General features: G+C 45.1%; 1 protein-coding gene across 1 annotated transcript; it reads right to left on the minus strand.

Annotated features, from left to right (window-relative positions):
* Positions 1 to 16,398: 16,398 nt before the first annotated feature.
* Positions 16,399 to 19,993, minus strand: LOC124688116 (growth-regulating factor 4-like). Its single transcript, XM_047221833.1, has 5 exons — positions 19,791 to 19,993; positions 19,480 to 19,694; positions 18,484 to 18,883; positions 16,695 to 17,131; positions 16,399 to 16,593 (listed from the first exon to the last, which is right to left on the minus strand). The coding sequence occupies exons 1-5, from the start codon at positions 19,901 to 19,903 to the stop codon at positions 16,583 to 16,585; spliced, it is 1,176 nt and encodes a 391-aa protein (XP_047077789.1). The 5' UTR covers positions 19,904 to 19,993; the 3' UTR covers positions 16,399 to 16,582.
* Between the last annotated feature and the right edge of the window lie 293 nt (positions 19,994 to 20,286).

A 20,286-nucleotide genomic window follows, 5' to 3' on the forward strand; every position in this document is an offset into this window, starting at 1 on the left:
GCACATCATTAAGATCAATAGGAAGCTCTAAATATGCTAAAATGCGTGAAGCAATAGTCCCTCCAAATATAGGTCCCCTGGTAGACAGGCGGCGAGCAATAAGAGAACCAAGATGATAAGATGTCCGTCCAGTAAGTGCAATATTCAAGAAAGCAAGATGGTAACTAGAAATATTGCTAGTGTTCTCCCTACCAAGTATGCTAGTAGCAATGTAATATGCAAAATATTTAATGGCGGGGAGTTGAATGTTCCTTATCTTGCCCCGCTAAATGGTGCGACAATCATCATTGGTGATCCCTCGATAGAGCTCCAACAAGTCCCGGGGGTTGTCATCAATCCTCCTTGCTGTACCTACAGGGGCAATATCCAATGCACGACAAAATTCTTCCAATTCCATAGTAACAGGAGTACCATAGATCTTGAATGCAACTGTCGGATCATATTGTGTGTTTTGGAACTTGAAGCTCTCGACAAAAATTTTTGTGAGCATGTAGTATTGCTCCCTTTCATCTCCAACGTAGGTGGCTAAGCCCGACCTGTTGACAAGGGTGAAGAAATCATCCAATATCCCTGCATTTGTCAGAAAATCATAACATGGGAAGGATGAGGCATTAGGAGTCCCATTGTCCTCTTCGGGCGCGAAGCTAGCCGCGATGATGTCCTCATTGTACGATCGCCTAATTTGGGTGGCGGTCCTACAAGGCCTCCAGGTGCTGGTTGTTCCTTTCTTGAACAATTCTCCAAATTTGAACTTCTTCATCTCTTTTCTGAAATTTTCAACAAACAATATAAAACTTGATTTGGTGACATATAATTGAGGGGAACTACCATAGGAACTTGCTAGAGTATTAATCATGCATCAAAACTAATTTCTACCACTTAGAACAAGCATGCAAGCTCACTAAACATGTTACCTACAGCAGCAAAATATTCAAGATATACTTCACCAAACAAAATTCTACTTGGATAATCGAAGGAGTCACATACCGGAGAGCAAATGTGCCAAATTTCAAACGAAATCTGGGCTGAGCAAAGAGATCGAAAAATCCTGAGCTCTTGAGCAAAAACGCGAGTGAGAGAAAGTTGGTTCGAGTTTTTCGGGAGAGAGAAGATGCTTGGGAGAAAGAGATGAAGAAGTGGGGCAAGGAGGGGCCCACACCACAGGGTGGCGCGCCCCCTCCTTGGCCACGCCGGCTCGTGGTGTGGCACCCTGTGGTGCCCCACAGGTCATCCTCTCGGTGCTCCCGGGTGCCTCGTCGAAAAATAGGACCAACGGTGTAATTTTCGCGAATTTTTGAAAACTTTGAAAAATGCACATTTACGGGTATTAAGTTTATTATTACTGGCCAGGAAATTTTTTGAAAACTCTAATCAACTAAGGAACTTTGGAAAAATAAAAGTGCTACAGCAACTAAAGCAAGTGGAGGAAGAAAGAGATGTTGTTTACCTCCTCTATGCATATAAAATGTATTTGTTAACAAGGTTGATCAAGTCTTGCCACCAAATAAATTTTACATAGCATATGAAGAAATAAACCTCAAATCAATCATGTTACCTTGAATTGTATTGATATGGATCCAATCACAAGAGTTTGATATTCTTCTTTAGGCTCATATATAGGACAATCAATAGTTCCCACTTTGATAGTTCTCACATTAGAAATAGTATTAACTCCGCACGCTTTTTCAATCCTCTTGGGGAAATAGACGGTGTGTTCCTTATCATCAACATTGAAAGTAACCTTTCCTTTATTGCAATCAATAACAGCCCCTGCGGTGTTAAGAAAAGGTCTCCCAAGAATAATAGACATATTATCATCTTCAGGCATTTCCTTCACAACAAAATCAGTTAATATCAAGCAGTTATTAGTAACTTGAACAGGAACATCCTCACATATACCAACAGGAATAGCAGTAGATTTATCAGCCATTTGCAAAGATATATCAGTAGGTATCAACTTATCTAAGTGAAGTCTCTTATACAGAGAAAAAGGCATAACACTAACACCGGCGCCCAAGTCACATAGAGCAGTTTTAACATAATTATTCTTAATAGAACAAGGAATAGTAGGTATACCTGGGTCGCCCAACTTCTTTGGAACTTTGCTCTTGAAAGAGTAATTAGCAAGCATAGTGGAAATTTCCTCATTGGGGATTTTCCTTTTGTTAGTAACAATATCTTTCATACACTTTGAATAAGGAGGCAATTTAATAGCATCAGTCAAAGGGATTTGCAAGAATAAAGGTTTCATCCAATCACAAAATTTATTATAGTGTTCTTCTTCCTTTGATTTTAGTTTCTTAGCAGGAAAAGGCATTTGCTTTTGCACCCAAGGTTCTCTTTCATTACCATGTTTCTCAGCAATAAAATCTTCTTTAGTATACTTTTTATTTTTAGCATGCTTTTCGGGTTCTTTTTCAACCTCTTCTTTATCGGGAGTATCATTCTTATCATTATCTTTATCATGTTCATTACCACTTTCAGTTTCAGCATCGGAAATAGAAATACTATTAGGATCATTAACAGGTTCAGAGGATTCTACAACATTCTTATGTTTCTTTTTCTTTTTCTTAGATGGAGCTCTAGGTTCAATGCGTTGAGAATCTTGTTCAATTCTTTTGGGATGTCCTTCAGGATATAGAGGATCCTGGGTAGAGACACCACCTCTAGTTGTTACTTCATAAGCATTTTTTTCTTTAGAATTGTTTCCTAGCAAGTCATTTTGCACTTTAGTGAGTTGATCAATTTGAGTTTGAACCATATGAAAATGTTTAACAAGCATCTTAACATCATTCGAGGTTCTCTCCACAATATCATGCAATTCACTAATAGCTTGAGAATTTTCCATTAGATGATTCTCTACTCTCATATTAAAATTTTCTTGCTTAACAATATAATTATCAAACTCATCTAAGCATTGCGCAAGAGGTTTTGAATACGGAATATCTTCCCTAGTAAAGCGCTGAAGGGAGTTTACCTCAATCATGGATGAAGGGGGAATTATCTCACATATATCTTCTATGGGAGGTAGATTCTTCACATCTTCAGATTTAATACCTTTCTCCTTGAGAGACTTCTTGGCTTCCCTCATATCTTCATCATTCAATTTAATTAAACCCATTTTCTTCAATATTGGCGTTGGAGTTGGTTCAGGCGTAGTCCAATCATCATGATTCCGGCCTATTTTAGCCAATAATTCTTCAGCTTCGTTTGGAGTTCTTTTCCGAAAACACAACCAAGCACAACTATCCAGGTATGCCCTAGACTCAATGGTTAGTCCACCGTAAAATATATCAAATAAATCATGCTTTTCTAAATCATGGTCGGGCGAGCTCTAATAAGAGAGCAAAATCTCGCCCAAGCCTCGAGCAATTTCTCTCCATCTCCCTGATCAAAATTATAAATTCTCTGCAAAGCAGCATGTTGAGCACTAGCAGGAAAGTATTTACGGAAGAAAACATCAAGCAATCCTTTTGGACTTTTATTAGAACTAGGTGGCAAACTATTATACCAAGTTTTAGCGTCATCCTTTAATGAGAATGGGAAGATTTTAGCAACAAAGTAAGTACGCTGCTTAACATCATCAGAAAACAAGCTACTCAGAGTAGATAACTCAATCATGTGTTCAACAGCACTTTCTTTTTCAGTACCACAAAAAGGTGTTTTCTCAACAATAGCTATATGAGATAGATCAAGAGAAAAATCATAATCTTTATCCTTAATGTTTATAGGAGATGTGGCAAATTTAGGATCGGAGACAAGTTTATATCTAACGGTATGTTCCGCAAGCAACTTTTTAATTTTTCTTGCATCGGTAGTATCATTGCATTTTTCAATAAAATCATCATCAAGTTCCACATAATCTTCATCAAGATCATCACTAGAGTATTCAAGTTCGGGTGAATTAACAGGTGTAGTAACATCGGGAGTTTCCAGTATTTTCAATTTGTCTAGACCTAGCAATTGTAGCATCTAGAAAAGTTCCGAATGAACCACTATCATCAAGCACAGCAGAAGCATCATCAATATTATAAGAGGAATTTTCAGATTCAGCAGAAGTACCAGCAAGTGAAGCTTGTGGCGGTGAAACAAGTTTACTTATCACAGATGGTGAATCAAGAGCAGCAGAGGTACTCAGAGTTGTACCTTTTCTTGTAGTGGATGGTAATATGGCGACCTTAGTATCGCGAGGTTTACCCATGATGGAGAATTTGCAGCGAACAATATCAATCCAAGTGAACTTCCAAATAAAGCTATGCTCCCCGGCAACGGCGCCAGAAAATAGTCTTGATGACCCACAAGTATAGGGGATCGCAACAGTCTTCGAGGGAAGTAAAACCAAATTTATTGATTCGACACAAGGGGAGACAAAGAGTACTTGAAAGCCTTAACAGCGGAGTTGTCAATTCAGCTGCACATGAAAACAGACTTGCTCGCAAGAGTTTATCAGTAGTAATAGTTTTATAGCAGTAGCAGTAGTAAAATAACAGCAGCAGAGTAACAGAAACAGCAGTAGTGATTATAGTAAACAGCAGGATTAAAATACTGTAGGCACGGGGACGGATAACGGGCGTTGCATGGATGAGAGAAACTCATGTAACAATCATAGCAGGGCATTTGCAGATAATAATAAAACGGTATCCAAGTACAAAGCAATCAATAGGCATGTGCTCCAATTATAGTCGTACGTGCTCGCAATGAGAAACTTGCACAACATCTTTTGTCCTACCAGCCGGTGGCAGCCGGGCCTCAAGGGAAACTACTGGATATTAAGGTACTCCTTTTAATAGAGTACCGGAGCAAAGCATTAACACTCCGTGAACACATGTGATCCTCACATCGCTACCATTCCCTCCGGTTGTCCCGATTTCGTCACTTCGGGGCCATTGGTTTCGGACAGCGACATGTGTATACAACTTGCAGTGTAAGACCATAAACAATGAATATCATGATGAAATAATAACATGTTCAGATCTGAGATCATGGCACTCGGGCCCTAGTGACAAGCATTAAGCATAACAAGTTGCAACAATATCATCAAAGTACCAATTACGGACACTAGGCACTATGCCCTAACAATCTTATGCTATTACATGACCAATCTCATCCAATCCCTACCATCCCCTTCGGCCTACAGAGGGGGAATTACTCACACATGGATGGGGGAAACATGGCTGGTTGATGGAGAGGCGTTGGCGGTGATGGCGGCGATGATCTCCTCCAATTCCCCGTCCCGGCGGAGTGCCAGAACGGAGACTTCTGGCTCCCGAGACGGAGTTCCGCGATGTGGCGGCGTTCTGGAGGGTTTCTGGCGACTTCGACTTCTCCCCGTGCGTTTTTAGGTCGAGGCCGATAAATAGTCCGAAGGAGGGCGTCGGAGGCCAGCCGAGGGGGCCACACCATAGGGCCGCCCCGGGCCCCCCCTAGGCCGCGCCGCCTTATGGTGTGGGGCCCTCGGGCCTCCACTTGATTTATCCTTCTGGCTCCGTCAGTATTCTGGGAAAGTAGGGCCTTTCGTCAAAATCCCGAGGTTTTTCCTGAAAGTTGGATTTCTGCACAAAGACGAGACACCAGAACAGTTCTGCTGAAAACAGCGTTAGTCAGTGTTAGTTGCATCCAAAACACACAAATTAGAGGCAAAACAATAGCAAAAGTGTTCGGGAAAGTAGATACGTTTTGGACGTATCAGGCCGCCACCATAGGGCGGCGCGGCCCAGGCCCTGGCCGCGCCGACCTGTGGTGTGGGGCCCTCGTGTGGCCCCCACGTTGCCCTTCCGCCTACTTAAAGCCTCCGTCGCGAAAACCCCAAAACGAAGAACCACGATACGGAAAACCTTCCAGAGACGACGCCGCCGCCAATCCCATCTCGGGGGATTCTGGAGATCTCCTCCGGCACCCTGCCGGAGAGGGGATTCATCTCCCGGAGGACTCTTCACCGCCATGGTCGCCTCCGGAGTGATGAGTGAGTAGTTCACCCCTGGACTATGGGTCCATAGCAGTAGCTAGATGGTTGTCTTCTCCTCATTGTGCTTCATTGTTGGATCTTGTGAGCTGCCTAACATGATCAAGATCATCTATCTGTAATGCTATATGTTGTGTTTGTCGGGATCCGATGGATAGAGAATACCATGTTATGTTAATTATAAAGTTATTACCTATGTGTTGTTTATGATCTTGCATGCTCTCCGTTATTAGTAGAGGCTCTGGCCAAGTTTTTGCTCTTAACTCCAAGAGGGAGTATTTATGCTCGATAGTGGGTTCATGCTTCCATTGATACCTGGGACAGTGACAGAAAGTTCTAAGGTTGTATTGTGCTGTTGCCACTAGGGATAAAACATTGATGCAATGTCTAAGGATGTAGTTGTTGATTACATTACGCACCATACTTAATGCAATTGTCTGTTGCTTTGCAACTTAATACTGGAAGGGGTTCGGATGATAACTTCGAAGGTGGACTTTTTAGGCATAGATGCAGTTGGATGGCGGTCTATGTACTTTGTCGTAATGCCCAATTAAATCTCACTGTACTTATCATGACATGTATGTGCATTGTTATGCCCTCTCTATTTGTCAATTGCCCGACCGTAATTTGTTCACCCAACATGCTTTTATCTTATGGGAGAGACACCTCTAGTGAACTGTGGACCCCGGTCCATTCTTTTATACTCGAAATACAAATCTGCTCGCAATACTTGTTTTACTCGTTTTCTCTGCAAACAATCATCTTCCACACAATACGGTTAATCCTTTGTTACAGCAAGCCGGTGAGATTGACAACCTCACTGTTTCGTTGGGGCAAAGTACTTTGGTTGTGTTGTGCGGGTTCCACGTTGGCGCCGGAATCTCCGGTGTTGCGCCGCACTACATCCCGCCGCCATCAACCTTCAATGTGCGTCTTGACTCCTACTGGTTCGATTAAACCGTGGTTTCTTACTGAGGAAACTTGCCGCTGTGCGCATCACACCTTCCTCTTGGGGTTCCCAACGGACGTGTCAATTACACGCATCAAGCAAATTTACGGCGCCGTTGTCGGGGAGATCAAGACACGCCGCAAGGGGAGTCTCCACTTCCCAACCTCTTTACTTTGTTTTTGTCTTGCTTTATTTTATTTACTACTTTGTTTGCTGCATTATATCAAAACACAAAAAAATTAGTTGCTAGCTTTACTTTATTTACTGTCTTGTTTGCTATATCAAAAACACACAAAAAAAATTAGTTACTTGCATTTATTTTATCTAGTTTGTTTTATTTACTACTGCTAAAATGAGTAATCCTGAAGTTGAAGTTCGTTCATTTAAGCAACAAGGGGGGGAATGTTTAAAAGATGCTTGGTATAGAATTAGTGATGCCCATAATAGGTGCACTAAGAAACACTCCACCACTATCCTACTCAGGAATTTTTACGTTGGTATCTCTAGCTGGAATAGATATGTTCTTGATTGTCTCGCGGGAGGTAACTTCCTAGGCGCTCCCGCTTTAGAAGCTAGTTGCATTATTGAGAGCTTATTTGGAACACCACCTGTTAATGAAACTAAAATTGAAACCTCCCTTGAGGATGTTATGAAAAAATTGGAAACCATAGGGAAAAATTTTCCGAGTGTTGAAACTAAGCTGGAGAAGTTACTTGATAAAACTGATGAACTTGATAAATCCTTAGGAGGAATTGATGAAAGAATTAGTGTCCTAGGAACTTGTGTTGACCATGATAATCAAATTAATAGGATTGGCGAACTTGAAAAAGCTATGGGAACCTTGGGTTCAACCTTTTCATCTTTACAGTTTAGAGAGAAAGCTTATGTGGGAAAGGAGCAAAAGTTTATGTATGTCTCTAAAGTGCCTAAACCAAAGAAATATTATTATAGGCCTAAAATTGACAAAACCCTTAGTACCACTACAAATGGGGGAGCTTATGATATCGATGCTTCATCTCTTGATGTTACTTGAGTTACACTTTCTGCGCCTAGCTGAAAGGCGTTAAAGAAAAGCGCTTATGGGAGACAACCCATGTTTTTACTACAGTATTTTTGTTTTATATTTGAGTCTTGGAAGTTGTTTACTACTGTAGCAACCTCTCCTTATCTTAGTTTTATGTTTTGTTGTGCCAAGTAAAGTCTTTGATAGTAAAGTAAATACTAGATTTGGATTACTCGCGCAGAAACGCATTTCTTTGTCTGTCACGAATCTGGGTCTAATTCTCTGTAGGTAACTCAGAAAATTAATCCAATTTACGTGAGTGATCCTCAGATATGTACGCAACTTTCATTCAATTTGGGCATTTTCATTTGAGCAAGTCTGGTGCCCTAATAAAATCCATCTTTACGGACTGTTCGTTTTGACAGATTCTGCCTTTTATTTCGCATTGCCTCTTTTGCTATGTTGGATGAATTTCTTTGATCCATTAATGTCCAAGTAGCTTTATGCGATGTCCAGAAATGTTAAGAATGATTGTGTCACCTCTGAACATGTTAATTTTTATTGTGCACTAACCCTCTAATGAGTTGTTTCGAGTTTGGTGTGGAGGAAGTTTTCAAGGATCAAGAGAGGAGTATGATGCAATATGATCAAGGAGAGTGAAAGCTCTAAGCTTGGGGATGCCCCGGTGGTTCACCCCTGCATATTCTAAGAAGACTCAAGCGTCTAAGCTTGGGGATGCCCAAGACATCCCCTTCTTCATCGACAACATTATCAGGTTCCTCCCCTGAAAGTATATTTTTATTCCGTCACATCTTATGCACTTTGCTTGGAGCGTCGGTTTGTTTTTGTTTTTTGTTTTTTTTGAATAAAATGGATCCTAGCATTCACTTTGTGGGAGAGAGACACGCTCCGCTGTAGCATATGGACAAGTATGTCCTTAGGCTCTACTCATAGTATTCATAGCGAAGTTTCTTCTTCGTTAAATTGTTATATGGTTGGAATTGGGAAATATTACATGTAGTAACTCTAAAATGTCTTGGATAATTTGATACTTGGCAATTGTTGTGCTCATGTTTAAGCTCTTGCATCATGTACTTTGCACCCATTAATGAAGAAACACTTAGAGCTTGCTAATTTGGTTTGCATATTTGGTTTCTCTAGAGTCTAGATAACATCTAGTATTGAGTTTTGAACAACAAGGAAGACGGTGTAGAATCTTATAATATTTACAATATGTCTTTTATGTGAGTTTTTCTGCACCGTTCATCCTTGTGTTTGTTTCAAATAACCTTGCTAGCCTAAACCTTGTATCGAGAGGGAATACTTCTCATGCATCCAAAATCCTTGAGCCAACCACTATGCCATTTGTGTCCACCATACCTACCTACTACATGGTATTTATCCGCCATTCCAAAGTAAATTGCTTGAGTGCTACCTTTAAAATTCCATCATTCACCTTTGCAATATATAGCTCATGTGACAAATAGCTTAAAAACTATTGTGGTATTGAATATGTACTTATGCACTTTATCTCTTATTAAGTTGCTTGTTGTGCGATAACCATGCTTCTGGGGACGCCATCAACTACTCTTTGTTGAATATCATGTGAGTTGCTATGCATGTCCGTCTTGTCCGAAGTAAGAGAGATCTACCACCTTAATGGTTGGAGCATGCATATTGTTAGAGAAGAGCATTGGGCCGCTAACTAAAGCCATGATTCATGGTGGAAGTTTCAGTTTTGGACATATATCCTCAATCTCATATGAGAATAATAATTGTTGCCACATGCTTATGCATTAAAGAGGAGTCCATTATCTGTTGTCCATGTTGTCCCGGTATGGATGTCTAAGTTGAGAATAATCAAAAGCGAGAAATCCAAAATGCGAGCTTTCTCCTTAGACCTTTGTACAGGCGGCATGGAGGTACCCCATTGTGACACTTGGTTAAAACATGTGTATTGCAATGATCCGGTAGTCCAAGCTAATTAGGACAAGGTGCGGGCACTATTAGTATACTATGCATGAGACTTGCAACTTGTAAGATATAATTTACATAACTCATATGCTTTATTACTACCGTTGACAAAATTGTTTCATGTTTTCAAAATAAAAGCTCTAGCACAAATATAGCAATCGATGCTTTCCTCTTTGAAGGACCATTCTTTTTACTTTTATGTTGAGTCAGTTCACCTATCTCTCTCCACCTCAAGAAGCAAACACTTGTGTGAACTGTGCATTGATTCCTACATACTTGCATATTGCACTTGTTATATTACTCTATGTTGACAATTATCCATGAGATATACATGTTATAAGTTGAAAGCAACCGCTGAAACTTAATCTTCCTTTGTGTTGCTTCAATACCTTTACTTTGATTTATTGCTTTATGAGTTAACTCTTATGCAAGACTTATTGATGCTTGTCTTGAAGTACTATTCATGAAAAGTCTTTGCTTTATGATGCACTTGTTTACTCATGTCATTACCATTGTTTTGATCGCTGCATTCATTACATGTGTTTACAAATAGTATGATCAAGGTTATGATGGCATGTCACTTCAGAAATTATCTTTGTTATCGTTTTACCTGCTCGGGACGAGCAGAACTAAGCTTGGGGAAGCTGATACGTGTCCGACGTATCGATAATTTCTTATGTTCCATGCCACATTATTGATGATACCTACATGTTTTATGCACACTTTATGTCATATTCGTGCATTTTCTGGAACTAACCTATTAACAAGATGCCGAAGAGCCGATTGCTTGTTTTCTGCTGTTTTTGGTTTCAGAAATCCTAGTAACGAAATATTCTCGAATTGGACGAAATCAAAACCCGTGGTCCTATTTTTCCACGAAGCTTCCGGAAGACCGAAGAGGAGTCGAAGTGGGGCCACGAGGGGCCGCCACCATAGGGCGGCGCGGCCCGTGCCCCGGCCGCGCCGACCTGTGGTGTGGGGCCCTCGTGTGGCCCCCACGTTGCCCTTCCGCCTACTTAAAGCCTCCGTCGCGAAAACCCCAAAACGAAGAACCACGATACGGAAAACCTTCCAGAGACGCCGCCGCCGCCAATCCCATCTCGGGGGATTCTGGAGATCTCCTCCGGCACCCTCGCCGGAGAGGGGATTCATCTCCCGGAGGACTCTTCACCGCCATGGTCGCCTCCGGAGTGATGAGTGAGTAGTTCACCCCCGGACTATGGGTCCATAGCAGTAGCTAGATGGTTGTCTTCTCCTCATTGTGCTTCATTGTTGGATCTTGTGAGCTGCCTAACATGATCAAGATCATCTATCCGTAATGCTATATGTTGTGTTTGTCGGGATCCGATGGATAGAGAATACCATGTTATGTTAATTATCAAGTTATTACCTATGTGTTGTTTATGATCTTGCATGCTCTCCGTTATTAGTAGAGGCTCGGCCAAGTTTTTGCTCTTAACTCCAAGAGGGAGTATTTATGCTCGATAGTGGGTTCATGCTTCCATTGATACCGGGACGAGTGACGTAAAGTTCTAAGGTTGTGTTGTGTCTGTTGCCACTAGGGATAAAACATTGATGCTATGTCTAAGGATGTAGTTGTTGATTACATTACGCACCATACTTAATGCAATTGTATGTTGCTTTGCAACTTAATACTGGAAGGGGTTCGGATGATAACCTCGAAGGTGGACTTTTTAGGCATAGATGCAGTTGGATGGCGGTCTATGTACTTTGTCGTAATGCCCAATTAAATCTCACTGTACTTATCATGACATGTATGTGCATTGTTATGCCCTATCTATTTGTCAATTGCCCGACTGTAATTTGTTCACCCAACATGCTTTTATCTTATGGGAGAGACACCTCTAGTGAACTGTGGACCCCGGTCCATTCTTTTATACTGAAATACAAATCTGCTGCAATACTTGTTTTATCGTTTTCTCTGCAAACAATCATCTTCCACACAATACGGTTAATCCTTTGTTACGAGCAAGCCGGTGAGATTGACAACCTCACCGTTTCGTTGGGGCAAAGTACTTTGGTTGTGTTGTGCAGGTTCCACGTTGGCGCCGGAATCTCCGGTGTTGCGCCGCACTACATCCCGCCGCCATCAACCTTCAACGTGCTTCTTGACTCCTACTGGTTCGATTAAACCTTGGTTTCTTACTGAGGGAAACTTGCCGCTGTGCGCATCACACCTTCCTCTTGGGGTTCCCAACGGACGTGTCAATTACACGCATCATCGCTCGCGGCTCGGGTTGCCTCGACCACGCCCGTCAGGTGTTCGTCCATTTGCCTCGCCGGCCATGGACTCGGACGAATAGGAGGAGCAGATGTTCGCCGAGCTTATGCAAGAAGAGATGGCAGCAGCCGCGCAAGACGATGAGCACATGATGATCCTCGGTTGCTTGGCAAGCATGTACGCCGGACTGGCAACTGGTCGACGTGGTGGGTCGGCACCAGGTCGCCGGAAGTGCAAGCCGAGACAGCGAATGGAGGGCTACTGCATGTTGTATGCCGACTACTTCGCTGACAATCCATTGCACGGTGAGAGTGTTTTCCAGCGTCGTTTCAGGATGAGCAGAAAGCTATTTCTACAAATTGTGTATGCCATCCGAGACTTTGATCCCTACTTCAGATGCAAGGCGGATTGCACTGGTTTGGTTGGATTTTCGTCACTGCAGAAGTGCACGAGTGGCTATGAGGATGCTAGCGTATGGAGCTCCCGGTGATAGTGCAGATGACTATCTTCGGATGGCGGAGTCCACCGCCCTTGATTGTTTCTACCGGTTCTGCAGGGCCGTCATAGCAGTGTTCGGGGACTATTACTTGAAATCACCCACTGTCAAAGACACTCAGAGGATCCTTGCAACAAATGAAGCTAGGGGTTTTCCAGGGATGCTTGGAAGCATTGACTGCATGCATTGGCAATGGAAGAACTGTCCGTTTGCGTGGCGGGGAATGTACAAGGGTCACAAAAAAGGCTGCACTCGTGATACTTGAAGCAAGTGGCTACCCATGATCTCTCGGATTTGGCACTCTTTCTTTGGTATGCCCGGATCCAACAATGACATCAACGTCCTAAACCGCTCCCCGGTCTTTTCCAAGCTTGTTGAGGGTCATGCTCCCCGGTGGACTATGTGATCAATGGTCGGCACTACAACAAAGGATACTACCTTGCAGACGGTATCTATCCAAAGTGGGCAACATTTGTGAAGACTATCTCGAACCCTAGCACCCCCAAACTTTGCGAGTTTGTCAAGAAACAAGAAGCTTGCCGAAAAGATGTCGAGCGTGCATTTGGTGTCCTCCAGCAGAGATTTGCTGTCGTCCGGTTCCCCGCTATGACTTGGTCCAAAGATCAGATGTGGGAGGTGATGAACTGCTGTGTGTGCCTACACAATATGATTATTGAAAATGAGCGAAAGCATCCGGTTCCTCTGGCTGAGCAAGAAACACCATATGAGAGAGAGGGTCCTCTTGCACGGCCTAATCACCAGGTGCCTCCATCATGGGCCGCCTTCATTGCTATGCGCCAGGAGATTCGAGACTCTACAATGCATCGACTGCCGCAAGATGATCCGGTGGAGCACATATGGAGGCTCCGAGGCAACGCCAACGCCGACGCCAACTAGTCTGTCTTAATTTGTTTGAAAAATTGTGAAATTGTGTGCTTCATTTGTTTCGAGCACTTGTTAAACATTGTACCGATTATCGCCGAATTTGTTTCAGCAATTTTCGTACTCTTGGTCGCCGAACTTGTTAAATTTTATGTTAAATTTGTTTGAAATATGTCAAATGGTCGAGGTTGGGGGTTTCCTGCCGGGGGGACGGCTGGAACTTCGGCGCTCCCCAGGCCAAATCTTCCTCCAATCCGGACGAAAATTTCGCCGGATTTGGTCGTGGGGAGCGCCAACGAGTGGGGATGCTCTTAGGCACCACAACTTAGTAGTAGTCGAGCAACACCAAACTCTATAGAATAAAGTTGCTCGAGTCGTAATAGTACTTAGCTTACTTCTACCGTTAACTTATAAGTTAAGTAAGGTTCATCTAGAAATACCAAGTTATCCTCTCTGAACCTAGGAGGAGCTCCGTTGTGATGTACATATATGGCTTGTAATATTAAGTGAGTGAAATAAAAACCAGCCATATTTATGTTGTATCAGTTTGAGGGATGTAATATTTGTGAAAATGGTACTTCACATCTGTTATGTCAACGACTAGCATTTACAACATGCCATCACAGTATCCTATCTCTTGGCTTAAACCAAAGAGATGAGGTCTCTAGACCAACCACTAGCTTTAGCAACCTCGGCCTCATCGCTGCCGCAAGACGCGAAATCAGCGAGCTAGCCGAGAAAGCGAAGACGATGCATCGTCCTCTTAGGGCATCTCCAGCGGGGCGACGCAAACGGACGTTTTTCGTCCGTTTGCGTCTGCGCGGACAAAAAATACCCTCTAGCGGGGCGACGCAAAATGTTCGCAGTGTCCGTCCTGACGCAAACGTGGACCAAATATGCGTCAGGAATGCGTCTCTGCGGACGCGTCCGCGCGTCCGTTTGTGTCCGGTTGGGCTGCATGCAGCCCTCTCTCTCCTCCTTTAATCACGCATGCGCTTATTCCTAGCCACACAAACAGAATCTTTCCCTCTCTCTCCTCTCTAATCATGCATGCGGTCAAATAAATGTGTCTCTACCGCTGGAGAAGGGGCAGACGCATGCGGACATGCGAACGTTTTTTATGTCCGTGCCCGACGCAAACGGACATAAATATGCGTCGCCCCGCTGGAGATGACCTTAGTAGAAACAAACAGAGGATACACAACGGTAGGTGCAATTTCGGTGGCGTTTGAAACGAGGAATCGAGGACAACAATCTTGTGTGGCTGCAAGGTGTGGTGGTGCACATGTAGCCGCTTGCGCGCCCATTTGGGTTCGGCCTGAGAGCACTGAACATAAAAAAGTCCTTTGCCAGCCTAAAATTAGGTTGAAAGGTTGGAAGGGAGGTAGCTAGACGCCTAGACATAATCTTGGCTCCAAGACCCCCAAAACCATTTCGGGAGGCTTTTATGGGGAAGAGTGGAGTTGCTCTTAGCCAATTTGGGAGGATTTTGGAGGTGACATGCGAAAGCCACCACGTCGCACCGCATCACGAGCCGCGTTGCTTCCCGGCGCCGGACAATTGAAGGACCGCACGAGGTACTTCGCCCACGGCCCATCTCCGGCAACGCTTAGCTCGCACTGCACACACAGAGACACGGGGGCTGCTTTACACCAACCAGATCGGTGCCGAGCTTGGAGCCGCACACCCCCGGCCGTTGTTGGGCCCAACCCACTATCCCCGACCGGCTGTTTCATTTCGCTGCCCCTGTGTGGCTGCGATGGCTAGCTGGGCCGCGGCCCACTAGAAGGTAATTATCGTTTCGTTTCCTTTTTTTTCTGCTGTTTCTTTTTATTTTCCATAATCCGGGCTTTTCCGGAAAAATTTCTATTTTTCACAAACATGATTTTTTTAAAAAAAAGAATATTCTTACAAATATAATTTAAAAAATTAGAACAGTTCTCAAATTTGAATTTTTTTTAGGTTTGAATGATTTTCAAGTTTGAACGATTTTTAAGTTTGAACGATTTTCAAATTTAAACAATTTTTTATTTTAAACTATTTTTATGTTTGAACGATTTTTTGAATATGAGCAAATTAAAAATGTGAACGATTTTACGATTGAAACTTTTTCGAAAATGAACGATTTCCAGATTTAAACATTTTTTAAATTTTAACAAATTTTAGATTTGAACTTTTAAAATTTTAACAAAAAGAAAATAAACAGAAAAGAAAAAAACAAAAAAAGAAACAGAAAAGAAAAAGAAAAAGAAATAGAAATAGAAATAGAAAACAGAAAACAGAAATAAATGTGAAATGGGCCGACCAGGCCGGCCCATACCGCGCGCGCGGGGGTGTGCCGTGTATAGGAATTACCCAGAGACACGGGGTGGGTGGCGCTCGGTCGCTCGGATAGCCCACGCACGCACACAGCCTGTTCGACCACCAACTCGTCAAGCTCTGTGCAGATCCAGCCCAACCGGTAGGCGCTACAACTCGGCAAGCTTCCTCCTCCCCTTTCCCATCAGGGCGCATGTCCCCGTTCGCCTCCGCACAACACTCGCAATGCAATCATGGAGCAACGACCGGCGCGCGGAGCCCATCCTACAGCATGCTAAAGCGCTGGCGTGGGGAACTGGAGCAACGAACATTGCTAGCTTGTCACGGGTGACAACGCAAACGGATCCTGCCGCGTGATCGTGTCCGGGGAAAGGGGGCCGGCCGGCGTAGTCCCACCACCACCGGTGGCCACCTGGGTACAGCTAGCTGCCACCTCCGGGGAGGAGGAGCAAGGAATTATCTCGGTTGCAACCGCAAGCAAGCCTCCGGTGTCATGGCATGATGAAGTTAAGTTTCCGTGTGCAGATCAGGGCGTAATAAAACATCCAAAAACCCGTAGAACGGAAACAAATCAAGGCATTATCGGGTGATATAAATCTGGCACGGCGAAGGCCGGTAAAGTTACACGATCATCATCATATAGTATTAGAGGTGGTTTTGGTTTGCTGCTACTGCATGCTCGGGGTGGCCGGAACTCATAACGCGCCGGTGATCTTGACCCACGGGCAGCAGGGCAATCCGCGCAGCATTTCGATTCAGTAGTAACCTGCAAAAACAAAATCAGAGCAGTCAGTCGCTCTTCTCAGCAGCGAGACTTATTTTGGGAACAAAGGGGGCATGTTTATGCATGGGCCGCGAGCAGCATACCGTTGGTCGACGGGGAGTTGGTGATGGTCATCTCCGACGAGAAGTCCTCGGTGTTGACCATGGTAAACGGCTCCCCAGCCGAGATCGACAGCTGGGTGGAGGAGAAGGAGGTGACGTTGGACTTCTCGGCCGACAGGTCCGACCACGAGTCCCTCGCCTTAGGCCACTCGTCGAAGAAGGGCCGCAGCGTCTGGCTCTCCTCCTCCTTCCCGGTGTCGAAGTCGCCGCCGCAGCCGAGGAAGGAGAGCGGCTGCTGCTGCTGCCGCTCGGCCTTGACGGTGTTCGTTGCTCCTCCGAGCTGAGAGTAGCTTGAGATCGGGAATGCGGTGGTTGTCGATGGCTGCTGGCGCCATGGGTTTTCCATGGTGGTGTTGACGGCTTCTGTGATGAGCTGGCTGTGCTCGTCCGCGAAAGATCTGATTCCATAAGCAGTATACCTGAATTTGTGAACACACACATTCAGGTTAAACGGGGACCATGCATGTACAAACACACAATGACACAACAAGTCAACAACCGTTAGCAATCTTTTTCGATGGTGAGTCAATGCAGAACAACAGGTTAAACGGAATGATGCAGAACATAAGCAGCTATATGTATGAAAGGATAAAATATTTGGCATTACATAACTTACAGTTGTACGGAACAAGTACATTAACAACTTAGGTCCTGAGGATGGACAGTCAACATGTATTTGGAACAAACATATATATATTCCTCCTACATTTTAGAGTAAGGCAAAAGAAGGAATTTTTATAAGTTTTGATCAAATTTGAACTAAAGTCACAACAATTATTATGGATGGGAGGAAGTAGTAAAAAATGTTTGTGTTGTAACTTAGCAAATAAATCAAGAATAACTGCCAATGTATGCATATTAGTGCAGCTTGCTGCTAGAAAATCCTAGGTTTTATCACTAAACTTATCAAGGTACAAAGCAGTAACAATCATGGCCAATTAATGCAGAAGCTAAACTGGATGACCCCCAATTAAGCATTAGAGAGATGTGCAGGTAGGGTTACACTAAAGCGAAGAGATTCACTGAAGGTAAATCAACGACTTGCACCGATAGAAAGTCATCATTTGTACGGACGAGAGCAGTGGGCTTCGCCAGCATCACGCTGACCAGTTCAGATGCTGTGGAGAATAGTGGTGACCGGTAAGAGGAATTCAGAAACAACAGGACCCAAGTCATTGTCTGCATGAAACAACAGCTGGATATGCTGTAGTAGTAGAAGAATAAACAAGTGGAGTAAATGGCAAGGGGGGCATCAGCGAACAGATGGCACTGCGATGACAGAACACAAATATGTTGTGCATCATCTCCTCATCTTTATGGACAGTGTGTACGTGTTTGAAGCTTAGCCTGCGCCAAAGACAAGTAACACCCTGCACCCGCAGTTACACACAACTTGAGCAGAGAAATCTATCATAGACAAGTCCCCAGCTTGTGAATCTACTACGTACAAACTGATCCCAGAAAGTATGGCCAGAGCAAAGATGCAGAGCTCTAAAGGCTGCTAAACGCAACGCAAGATTTGTTGCAGGCGCAGAGAGTAAAGTTTCAGATATTGCGCTTGTTGCAGGCTTGCAGGAAGCAGCAAAGTACTGGGCATCATGCACTAATGGTTTGGTTGATTGCAAAGGGGATGGGAGACAGCAACTAAACAATCACAAGTAAATAAGGATCTCGGCACTGTGCGCCCATATGATGATATGACGGCAATCGGTTAGAAGAACAACAGTGGGAAGAAAACAACAGGTCATGGAGAAAGGTCGTGAACAGTCACCTGAGATCTTTGCATGTTCCGCCGCCACCGACGAGAGCTGCGTAAGGAGAGGCGTTGCCTCCCATGTGCAGCTGAGCAGTCCCCATCGCGGAGGAGAAGCTGTTGTTCCCCCCGCCTCCACCACCATTGTTGTTCCCGCCGATGGCCGGGTACAGGGAATGGCTCTGGAAGCTGTTGCCGTTGGCGACGGCGGTGAGGGGCGACTGGGGGTGGGGCGCGGGCTGCGGCGTTTCCACAGGCTTTCTTGAACGGCTGCGGCCGCGGTGCATGTGGCGCTCGCAGTACTTGGAGTCGGAGGCGGCCTCCCTGGCGCACCGCCACTTCTTGCCGTCCGTGCGCCGGCACCGGCCCGGCTCCGGATCCACCTTCTTGCCCAGGCACGTGTAGGATCCGTACCCAGCTGCGCAAAGCAAGCAAGCGCAAGTCAGATCGATTAATGAGCGGGCACGCAGGATGCAGATGCGAGATTAAGTTGCATGTTCTTCAATCGAAGAACAATGGCGAGGAGCTGTTCCATTAGCCAGATTTGCATCATTAGCACCAGAGAATGGAATAGAAACAGAAAAAAAAGTGGCAACTGGAGGTTCCACCACTGGTTGGGCACGGACAAGCTACTCGATTCCTAGCATAGTAAACAAGAAGACTGTGTTGGACATGAGCAGGAGCAAGTCATGTTCCCAAATCCCAATCAAATAGTCCAAGAATCATGTGCCGCTAATCTAAACATAGAAGGGATAGAGCACTGGTTTGTTGGGATTAAAATAAGCTCTCGTCACTTTCCAGTAGCAAATCCGGGGATAACGTCGAGCACACACGATCGATCGGCGTGTCTCGAATCGCGGATCTCAGGATTAAGAAAAGACCGAAGCGAGTTAAGAAATGGATGCAAAGTACACCTGATCGGCCGAATAAACTAAGCAAGCGTCCGAAAGATTTGCGGTAATGATGACGGGAGGACGCAGGGAAGAAGAGGCGAGCGGGGAGCCGGGGACGTACCGGCGATGGGGTTGTGGTAGAGGCGGGCGGCGAGGGATTCAAGGCCGCGGCGGATGGGGAGGACTAGCTCCGGCGGGACGGGCACGCCGGCGACCAGGTGCTTGTAGATGAGCGCCTGCTGCTGCAGCTCCTCGTGCTGCGCCGCCGTGAACGGCAGCGGCCTCGCCATCCACCTCGCGTACATCCCCGCGTCCTCCGCCACGCCATTGCCGCCCCTGCACCCACACACAAATCAACACAGGTCAGACGCAGAGCGAGACAGGATGAACACGGAACAGTCAAGAACTGGGATGGGCGACGGGGATGCTTACGCGGAGGAGGAGGAGAAGGGGGATGAGCGGCAGAAGGGGAGGAGGGAGGCGGTGGCGGCGGGGGATGCGCGGTGGTCGGCTGCCGGGGAAAGAGAGGCATACGGCATCGCCATCTTTCTCGCGCTGGCTGTCTCCCTCCCTGGAGCACACACGCAAACGGAGTTAAGCTTAAGCTCTGCTTCCCCCACGGCCGAGAGCCTCCCCCGGTCTCTTTAATGGGCTCGCCTTAATGTGCTTTGCTTGGCTCGCTTGCGCGCGCCTTTATTACCGCTTTGTCTCTCTCCCCTCGCTCACTCACAGCTGCGTCGCTGTCCTCCGCCGAGATAGAGAGAGAGATCGACGAAGGTGGATGGATGTGGACGAGGGCGACACGAGCGAGGACGAGACCGTGGATCCCAGCTACGGAGGAGGAGTAGATGACAAGGCTCGCCCCCTGTCGCTCTAGCGTACTAGACGTACCAGACTACGACGAGTAGTATTTTTCCTCACTCTCCCT

Source organism: Lolium rigidum, chromosome 2 (genome assembly GCF_022539505.1).
Source record: "Lolium rigidum isolate FL_2022 chromosome 2, APGP_CSIRO_Lrig_0.1, whole genome shotgun sequence".
Taxonomy (NCBI): Eukaryota; Viridiplantae; Streptophyta; class Magnoliopsida; order Poales; family Poaceae; genus Lolium; species Lolium rigidum.

Bases quoted from the DNA above. Each gene is read 5' to 3' on its own strand.
- LOC124688116 (XM_047221833.1), bottom strand. From the start codon at position 19,903: ATGGCGATGCCGTATGCCTCTCTTTCCCCGGCAGCCGACCACCGCGCA. The intron at 19,695-19,790 runs GTAAGCATCCCC...GTGTGGGTGCAG, and splicing joins CCCTTCTCCTCCTCCTCCGC to GGGCGGCAATGGCGTGGCGG. The intron at 18,884-19,479 runs GTACGTCCCCGG...TGCTTTGCGCAG, and splicing joins CTACCACAACCCCATCGCCG to CTGGGTACGGATCCTACACG.